This window comes from Toxotes jaculatrix, chromosome 19, assembly GCF_017976425.1.
Source record: "Toxotes jaculatrix isolate fToxJac2 chromosome 19, fToxJac2.pri, whole genome shotgun sequence".
In the NCBI taxonomy this organism is placed as follows: Eukaryota; Metazoa; Chordata; class Actinopteri; family Toxotidae; genus Toxotes; species Toxotes jaculatrix.
This window is the reverse complement of record NC_054412.1, coordinates 11,925,807-11,935,257: the sequence shown is the minus strand read 5'-3', so window position 1 is coordinate 11,935,257 and position 9,451 is coordinate 11,925,807. Positions and strand designations below refer to the sequence as shown.

The 9,451-nt window shown below is 40.5% G+C and overlaps 2 protein-coding genes across 7 annotated transcripts; one reads left to right on the top strand and one right to left on the bottom strand.

Moving 5' to 3' along the window:
- Positions 1–376: 376 nt before the first annotated feature.
- eif2b4 (eukaryotic translation initiation factor 2B, subunit 4 delta) lies at positions 377–5,662 on the top strand. 6 transcript variants are annotated; one of them, XM_041064657.1, is made up of 14 exons: positions 377–416; positions 955–992; positions 1,105–1,327; positions 1,534–1,749; positions 1,848–1,930; positions 2,291–2,323; positions 2,863–2,954; positions 3,063–3,177; positions 3,581–3,657; positions 3,764–3,866; positions 4,027–4,154; positions 4,359–4,536; positions 4,646–4,826; positions 4,992–5,662. In XM_041064657.1, exons 1-14 carry the CDS (start codon positions 395–397, stop codon positions 5,189–5,191), a joined length of 1,689 nt encoding a protein of 562 aa, XP_040920591.1. In that variant the 5' UTR covers positions 377–394; the 3' UTR covers positions 5,192–5,662. The 6 variants fall into 6 exon arrangements, with proteins under 6 accessions (XP_040920591.1, XP_040920595.1, XP_040920594.1 ...); XM_041064661.1 differs by having other exon boundaries at positions 388–416; positions 1,105–1,288; positions 2,291–2,317; XM_041064660.1 differs by having other exon boundaries at positions 388–416; positions 1,105–1,288.
- Positions 5,663–6,048: 386 nt separating this feature from the next.
- atraid (all-trans retinoic acid-induced differentiation factor) lies at positions 6,049–9,158 on the bottom strand. The gene is made up of 7 exons (XM_041064663.1): positions 9,037–9,158; positions 8,741–8,874; positions 7,973–8,041; positions 7,457–7,528; positions 7,211–7,332; positions 7,000–7,100; positions 6,049–6,874 (listed from the first exon to the last, which is right to left on the bottom strand). The coding sequence occupies exons 1-7, from the start codon at positions 9,127–9,129 to the stop codon at positions 6,770–6,772; spliced, it is 696 nt and encodes a 231-aa protein (XP_040920597.1). The 5' UTR covers positions 9,130–9,158; the 3' UTR covers positions 6,049–6,769.
- Between the last annotated feature and the right edge of the window lie 293 nt (positions 9,159–9,451).

The window sequence follows — 9,451 nt, the reverse complement described above, 5'->3', positions numbered from 1 at the left end:
TCCTTCCAATAAATCCTCCCTTCATGAAGGTGATAATGTTCAGTCTTTGTTGAAACTGTTTGAGAGAGGTGCTGATTAACTTCATGGTCATTTTGGAGGATGTAGTTTGTGCTGTTGTTGAACCATATTGTCTCATACAGAGTGTGTACTGTAGGTGATTTAGTAAAACTGCCAGACAAACATTATTAGTTAGAGACGTAATATACAACAAAAGCAACTGTTTATAACAAAAGAATTAATGATACGCAATTAATGGAAAGCTATATAGCAAATAAGTAAACCGTATTTGGAATATATGTGGTGGCAGCACAACATTTCTCCACGAGGGGGCGATATATTTTTTTCTCGGCTGTAGTTCCTGCAGCAGCAGAGGAAGCGAAGCAGGATCGTAAACATGGCTGACAGTGGAGTGACAGGTGAGTTTGTGAGTGTGTAACAGCTGGAGTTTATATCTGTTTCCAGGTATTTTGATTATTTGACTGTGGGCGCGGCGGAAAAAAACGTCTCGCGCTTATAATTTGTTGTTTTGTGGACTTTGAGTTTGTCTTCTAGCAAAGTTAATTTCCCAATGCTAGCTGCGCTAACGTTAGCATTGCACGCAAGCCAACGGTACCATCGCGCTAGACAGTGCAGTTTAACGGCGGATAGCCTAATGTTATTGCATCATCTTTTTGAGTAGTTTTTTTAAATAAACAGAATAACTAAAAAGGTCCGTTTAAGTTGTAAATATGACGTGAAGATGATGGTAGCAAACCAGTTTCTTGACTGGTGTCGTTAGCCTGATGCAAACCCAGCCAGCTCAGTGTCATACAGGCAGCTATCAGCGCCACCAAAACCGAGGAGGAAAAGCTAAATAAAAGCTGGTCCTGTCATCCATCCCCTGTTATCTAAAAAGGAGCCTGGATGTGCGATAACCTGATGAAATCATATGATCATCAGTTGGTTGTTTTACAGATGGACCTGACAAGAAAGATGAAATTGAACGAGCGAAGGTTAGTTGTTTGTTTTTCCTTGAATTTTCTTACAGTTTCACATCAGGTAACATATCAGACCTAATTCTTATGTCACCCCCACTTCTCTCCTTCTGACTCTGTCGCCTGACAGAGTGAAGGCAAAGAGCTGACCAAGGAGGAGAAGCAACGGCTGCGGAAAGAGAAGAAGCAACAGAAGAAAAACAAAGAGAAAAAAGATGAAGACAAGGCTCCACAGGAAAGCAAGAAAGAAAAGAAGCCTATCACTTCAGCTGCTCCTGCATCCCAGCCTCCAACACAACCCACAACACAGAAAGGTGCATATGATGTGGGCAGGATACAACACTCAGGAGGAGGTGGGAGGGTGTAGGAGGTGGACTGCATTGAAATTTGTCATATAAAGCTCATTGATATTTTATTTGTTGATGAGCATATTAGTTTGACATCATCAGGATCACAGGATCACTTGTGATTTTAGCCAAGCAGATAATCTTTGCATCCATATTCAATACCATTAATCTTAACCCTGACACCTCTATCTGTCTGGGTGTGTCTCCTCCAGCTCCCTCAGCAGTGCCTGCTCCTGCACCGGTTCCCGTGCCTGCCTCAGAGGCTCCTGCCCCAGCAGACAAGCCCGCTAAGAGTAAAGCAGAGCTAAAAGCAGAAAGGCGAGCTCGGCAAGAGGCTGAGAGGGCTTCGAAACAGAACAAGAAGGGAGAGGTGGGTCAGCAGGCTCCCGCGGGGAAACCCAAAGCACCGCCCAGTGAGCTGCAGCCAGGTACTGTAAACACGAGAAGTGACAATAACCATTCAGACAAGCTGAAAGTGCACATTATATACTGAGGAGAAAGTCACTCTTTACTGTATTTTTTGCAGTGGTGAAGAGGCTCCCAGAACATATCCAAGTGGACAATCCAGATGTTTTAAAGAAGCTGGCCAAGAAGTTGGAAAGACAGCAGGTTAGCCTCTTCATATGTCATTTCTAAAAAGCTTTAATCATGGACGCATCCTATGTCTGATTCAGGACAGCTTTTCCTTGACATGAGCATAATCTGCCAGCCACACGTTTTGCACCACCCTGTGGACATTTTATTTATTTATCAATTGTTTATTGTCCATTCATTTATTTGTTATCCTAAATCATTTGAAAGATAATGATTATTTTATTATTACTTACTGTCTAATGTTTAAATGTTTACAACAAGGACAGTTCTCAAATTCAAGAGTTGGCAGTGTATTAATCATATTTGCTCATTCACTGCAACTTCACATAACCCCCGGTCCTAACTGCATGTGATTGTACCTAACATTTCTTTCAGACACCAGGGTACACTGCTGCTATAAAGGTCAAGGTCTGACTTTCCCAAATGTGTGCCATTGACGCTTGTCTCACTTTGTTTTGTTTGCTAACCTGTAACTGTTCTCGTATTCCAACACCACTCATTAATCAGAAACTTATAGTTTGGACAGACCAAACTGTGGGATGTGTTTGTTTGTGAAGTTGGTTGTTTAATGTGTTATTTTTATTCTCCGCGCTCACCTACAACACTCAGCTGTTTGCTGTGCAGCTCTTTGGCTGGAATCCATATTGCTCTTCTGTTTGTGTTTACAGAGTATTTCTAACAAGTCACACATAATGAAGGTTAAACATGAAACATGAAGTCTCTGTTTAATTCAATAGTCGCCTTCTAAAATTAACCTCTAAAATGACCTAACCTTCTAAAATTTTGCCTCAGTAGTAACATTTGTTTCTCCCTGTGGTTCAGTGAATTTTAGTTAGTCGAATTATGCCGAGGCTGTGCTGTGGCAGTGCGTTAACCTCACTACCTCAGTTTTAAACCCTGAACAGCTGGTCATTGATGGCTTTGGATTGTAATCTGCTTGATTTCAGATCCCACTCCGGTCAGACTACGGCTACAAAGTCAGTCTGTTTTCTCACCTTCACCAGTACAGTCGCAAAGCCCCTCTAACACAGCAGCTCAGGTAAACTGACTACATGCTGCAGCATTGTCTGTACTGCGCTTCAGAATCAATCAAGTAATACCCACATCCTTAAACCGACTATTGGCTCTTTTTGTTTCTCTGCTGCAGCATTCCCTCCACCGTGATTCATCCTGCTATTGTTCGACTGGGCCTCCAGTATTCACAGGGCATTGTGGCAGGATCCAACGCTCGTTCTGTAGCCCTGCTGCATGCCTTCAAACAGGTACCGTCCCACAGAGCACAGACCATTCAGTCTGAATGCTTTACAGACTCATCTCTCTGCAACAAAAAAAGGAATTAATCTATTTCACTGTATTACATTTTTCATATATGGCACTTTCTAATCAAGGACAGTGAAAAAGCATAATGTCAAAAGAAGGTTTGCCCATTTGACTACTGCTGAAATCCTTGTTCTCAGTTCTTTTTTTTCACAAACAAGGAAATACTGCAAGTGAGTTTTTAACCATAAAAGATTACACACGTCTGTACTAATGCAAGGGTTCATCCAACATGTACCATTAATATGAGGCTGCTGTATTAATTTTTACTGTGCACAGATTGAAGGAAGAAAGTTAGATTCCTTCAGTAATATTAATAACTTGCATTTGCACTGTTTTCATCCTCAGGTAATAAGGGATTATACTACACCTCCAAATGAGGAGCTATCTAGAGACTTGGTGAACAAGCTGAAACCTTATATCAGGTAAAAACATTCTGCAGTCACTGATGAACATGGAGGCATTTACCTCATATAGTAAACTACAGCATTTTCAAAAAAAAAAACTCTTTTCTTGTCATTTTTCTTGCAGTTTTTTAAATCAATGTCGCCCTCTGTCAGCCAGCATGGGTAACGCAATCAAATACATCAAGAAGGAGATCTCCAATATTCCTAGTCAGTGCAAAGAAGAAGAGGTTATTGCCACATTTGTATTTTCCTCATAATTTAGCCTAAAATCCTAAACATGTTGTAGCTCACATATTCCATAGACACAGTAGATATTCCATAGATACAGTTACAGATTTTCAGTTTCCATCTCTCCTCCTCTCACACACTCTCTCTCCCTGTGTTTAGGCAAAGACCAAACTGCTGAACTGTATCGAGTGCTACATTAATGAGAAGATCAGTCTTGCTGCTAAAGCCATTGCCAAGTACTCCATAGAAAAAATCAGCGATGGTGACGTCATCCTAGTTTATGGATGGTAAGCCCTTTTTTTTTAATAGCTGACAAGCAAGGAATTAAAATAATGTTTAATTGTGAAATCCATGGGTCCTTGTTACTTAGCTTTACTTAATTGTTATGTCATAAAGAAATGCAACACTTGTGTATCCAGACAAATATTTTTTTATAAAACCCTCGTTACACTTTCCCTTCCCCATTTTTTGTTCCAATTTCCTCCGCTCAGCTCGTCACTGGTCAACCACATCCTGTGCGAAGCCTTCGAGAAAGGCAGGAAGTTCCGCGTGATTGTGGTCGACAGCAGGCCTCGACTGGAGGGCAGGGAGGCCCTGAGGCGCCTGGTCCGGAGAGGCATCAGCTGCACCTACGTCCTTATCTCAGCTGTCTCTTACATCCTTCCAGAGGTAGTCATGAAGACAGTAGACTGAGAAATACATTAATGGTTTTCTGATAAAGCTGTTTATTGCAAGTGGAGTAGCCAAAGGCACATTAAGCTTCTTCATTCTCTTTCAGGTGTCGAAGGTGTTCCTCGGTGCTCACGCTCTGCTGGCCAATGGCTACGTCATGTCTCGCGTGGGGACATCGCAGATAGCTCTGGTGGCCAAAGCCTTTAACGTGCCTGTGCTCGTGTGTTGTGAGACCTACAAGTTTTGTGAGAGGGTGCAGACAGATTCTTTTGTGTCCAACGAGCTTGGTATGGAAACCATTCTGTAGCGCATTAGATTTGTAAAATTTGTACTTAATTTACAAGCGTTTAATTTTTCATCCCTGCATTTCAAATTCTTCTTTTGCTCAACATTACTTTGACATTGGGGGAAGCTGTCAGAATCACCACGTTATCGTCATCTGTCTTTTCTAGATGATCCCGATGACCTCATCGTGACCCGTAAAGGAAAGACTCAGCTGAAGAACTGGCAGCAAGTGGACTCTCTCGGCCTGCTGAACCTGGTGTATGACGTGACGCCGCCTGATTTCGTGGACCTGGTCATCACAGATCTGGGAATGATCCCGTGCACCTCGGTCCCTGTGGTGCTGCGAGTCAAAAACGTGGACCAGTGAACGACCTCCATCTCATGTCAGTCTTGAGCCAAGAAGCTGTTTCTGAGTCTTGATGGGGGAGTTTGTGTGCATGAGTGCTTGCACACAACACAAAATATCGTGCTTTTAGCATGCAATAAATATATATCTGAAATGGCATAAGCTTTTTAACCAGAGTCCATGTGTGTTTTTATGGTAAAACTGGATCATTTGAGATTTTTTTTCAAAACTAAATATCTTTTTTTAATGTTGGGGGGTTTTAATAGCTCTATGCTATGAACTGTCTCAACAACAGAACATTTAATCACCAGTATTAAGAGCAGAACAATTCTGCCGTGGTTCATAACACGCTCCGGTTGTCAACCACAGCATGCAACTTTAACCTAGCCATAAATGGCTCTCTAGTTACAGCTGGAGCCGCAGTATCTAAAAGGAATTTTATGGCTCCCATAAATTACTCAGACTAGTTTTTAATGACTTGATTGATTGAATCGGATAAGAGTAAGACATAAACCAGATAGTAAAACATTTTTGGCAGAGGAATTCATTATTATGTTCCCATGGGTCAACACATGATACTCATGTACTTTAACTTTTATATTGGCACAGATTTTAATCTTAACACAAGGTAAAGCAAAGGTTGGAAATAGGAAACATTTTCTGCATACTGCTTGTTCCTATACAGGATTGTTTTAGTTACTGCCATGTTCGACTTGCACTGTTTAAACGCATTGCACTAACATGCAGACATTTTAGTGATTCTGAAGTTGTTTTAATGTAGAATTACTTTATAACTTCCTAGTTTTAGCTCAAGAAAAGAAAGACTATTTTGAACTCTTTATTAGAACCCTGAATCTAACAGGGAGGAAGCAAACTACTCACCCGTCAGCATCAAGACATTTTCAAAGTTACATGTGACTTATGAACAAAGGGCATGAAGACAAGCTCACTGCGTTTAGCAAAATACCGCAGTATAACTCAATAAAAGGTGCGCGACATCCTGAGTCTCGTTTCATTCTAATACAGAAAAACTCGAAAGCTCAACTAAGCTTGAAATTTTGATGGTCACCATGATGATTCATGTAGTGAACCTAGCTTTTTATTTTTTATTTTCCTCTGAGTGAAGTACATATTCAACATGCAGTAAACAGTTTGCCAAAATTTACAATTCCCTTCAAATGTGCTTAAAAGATATGTAACAAGTTCCACTATGTGAACTCAGTCTGTCAGTACATGTTTGGCACAGTTAGCAGGGAGCAAAGGTTCAGAATGTAACTTAATATTTTGTCAGTCAGCGACATTTACTTAAAGTTTTAATAGTGGCAATGACAAATGAAAAATAATTAATTTAAAACATGGGGAAAATCCTTTCTCTAAAATTGCACTAATGATGCAGTGGTAATAAAAGTATAATGTCAGACTTAGAAAGTCCCCTAAGTAAAACACAGCTGCCCCAGAAAGGTGTAACATAAATAAAATAAAATAAAACGTCTAAAAGAAGCCTGGGGGTCACCTCAGGCATTGTATCAGCATTTTCCATTCAGAACAGTCAGTTTCAGCTCAGTAGATCACTGCAGGTGAAGATACTGCAGCGCAGCCTCAGAGTGACTTGGCCTTACGTCTCTGGGTGACCCACAGCAGAAAAGAGATCACGACTGTAGATGCCCCAAGAGGCCCAAACACCATGAGAACAGGGAACTCCCCCTATTGACAGTGTTAACAAAGGCATAACTTAACATAAACAAAAGATTCAAGAGCACCAGTGTTAAACTTAGTAATAAAGTGGATAGTAACATGAATAATAAGATGAAGCTGACAGCAGAACTGACCTCTCGAAGACACTTGTATCCATGATAGTTGTCAGCACAGCTGCACTCAAAGAAGCCGGGACCATAGGGGGCGCAAAGGGAGTTCTCCGGGCAGTTCATGGCTGAGGATGAGATGAACAGATATGACATCTGTTCACCTGTATGACCCGAGAGCAACTTCAGCTTTAGATTTTTTTGTGTCACAATGGAAGATTATCAGAAGGGAACTTACACAGCTGTCCAGTCTGATTGCACATGCTTCTCTGGCCTTCACAAATACGATTTCCCTCTCTGACCTCCACCTTTGACCAAGATGTGTTGCCTCCTGGACAAACTATGTCTCCTGGCAAAATCCTAAACAGACACACAATTTAACTTTAACTAAAAATCTGATTAACTTTATACTCATGAGCACTTTATACAAACTCTATTCTCATGAGCAGCTGTCATAGTTCAGTTTTTGTAACAACATACTTACATGTAATTTAAGTCAGTAAATCCCTGAAATGCTGTGTCACTGATGTTGACAATGGGATTAAGTGAGAGGTCTCTGCAAAACAAAAGTTTATATAATAAAATACTTTTGGAAAGGTAAAGACAAGAGTGAAGTGTTTCAGTCTTTGCTGGTAGAAAAGATGAAAGTGTTTTTCTTGCTGCAGAAACAGAAACCTTCCTAAACTCCTGCTGCCTGTAAAAGTTCTTATCAACACTAAGATCAGTCTGAGGGAATCACCCACATGCGTAACATTCATTTTCCAGACTGCTGCTGTACAGAAGTCTACAACACTTTATCACACTGAACAGGCCCATTTTATCCCACAGAATCAACATGTGCGGTGGTGATAAGCACAGTTCTGCTTTGTTTTTGTCTTAACCTTACCATAACCTCACAGAGTCACTGAGGAAACATCCTGGTAGTGTGTTACATTATTCTGTTTGGCCACTATACTGTATTCTGTGCAAATGGGTATGAAATTATATTTACTGTACATACATCATGAACGCTGTTGATGCCTCATGAAGATCCTCTATGTGAGTCAGTGAACAGTTGGATAGATCCAACCTAGCACAAACAAACAAACAAACAAACAAACAAAAAGGTTGAAACATTAACAAAACTCAACATTGTGAAAATCTGACTTGAGCCGTTTTGGTATCAGGTACTGAAGTTGCAGAGGCCTGTGCTCTGCAATTGGTGTGAAACGGGGACAAAGGCCACAACACTGGCAGCCTAGAATACAGCGTAGGGAGGTCTGTTTATACACAAAGTGATGACAAAGCAGATAAAATTTTTGCTCAGCCCAACACTGTGTCTTACTTTCATTGCTCCGCCAAACAAGGTTACGTTTTTGCGTCTGTCCTCTGATACTGACTTCTTTGACAAAAAAAAAACTGTTAGGAAGTTACACTTCCTAATTATCATATTTACAAAGACAAGCAAATATAAGCCAGGACAGAAAGAAATATATATAGATAAAACATAAAAATAAAATTACAGAAAAAAAGACTGATTTAAATAACTACTAAAAAATCAAGACAAAATACATACAGAAATATAATTTCTTTCCGAATTACTATTGTTTTCGTTTTTACACTTCATACCTATCTGCCCTGTGATTTATTTATTTACTAATGCTGGCATTCTGTACAGTATTAACTTTTTTGACCACATCTTGTTATCCACAGGATTCTTATAGCAGGCTGTAATTACATGTAATAACTATTTATCCGATTGACCCTGAAGACAACATTAAACTCCTACCCGATGATGTGTTCAGGGTCGGTTGTGTTGTCGTCTCTCAGGCAGCAGCGCCCGTCTATCCGTCCAGCGGATGCGGAGCAAAACTGGCCCAACGCGGTGCCATTTAGGACCTGCCCGCCGCAGAGCTTACATACCTGTTATTACAAATCATTACGACGGAAAATAAGATTGTAAACAACAACATTCCCAAACATCTAGCGCTCCTCTGCCACCTATGGCTACTGTACATCCATCAAAACATGGTATTGTTCAGCGATACGTCCGTTTACTGTGTCACTGACAGATCCCAGCCTTACCTGCAGCTCAGTCACCTGATAACTCGAGTAAAAACATAAATTAAAGATCAATATAACCACCACAGGTTCCAGCTGGCTGCACCCAGCTTTCATTTTCGTCGACTGAAGTCACATGATCGTACTGTAACGGACATGTGACAGGAAGCTGGTCCAACACTTCATCCTGAATTCTAATTTAATTTTGCGCTGCGGTTACGCATACACCAGATTGGGGAAGATTTAGTCAAATATTATGTGCCTGTAGTGAGTAAAACAACGGAATAGGGAGTGAACACATCAATCAAGCGCCTTGCTTGTTTATTTGTGCAGAAAAAATATGATAATATTTAGAGATATTTGATGCTGAATAAAAAAAATTGTTTAATTTAATGTTTCAATGCAAGCAGGTAAAAAATCTTTCTGTAAAACCTTCAGA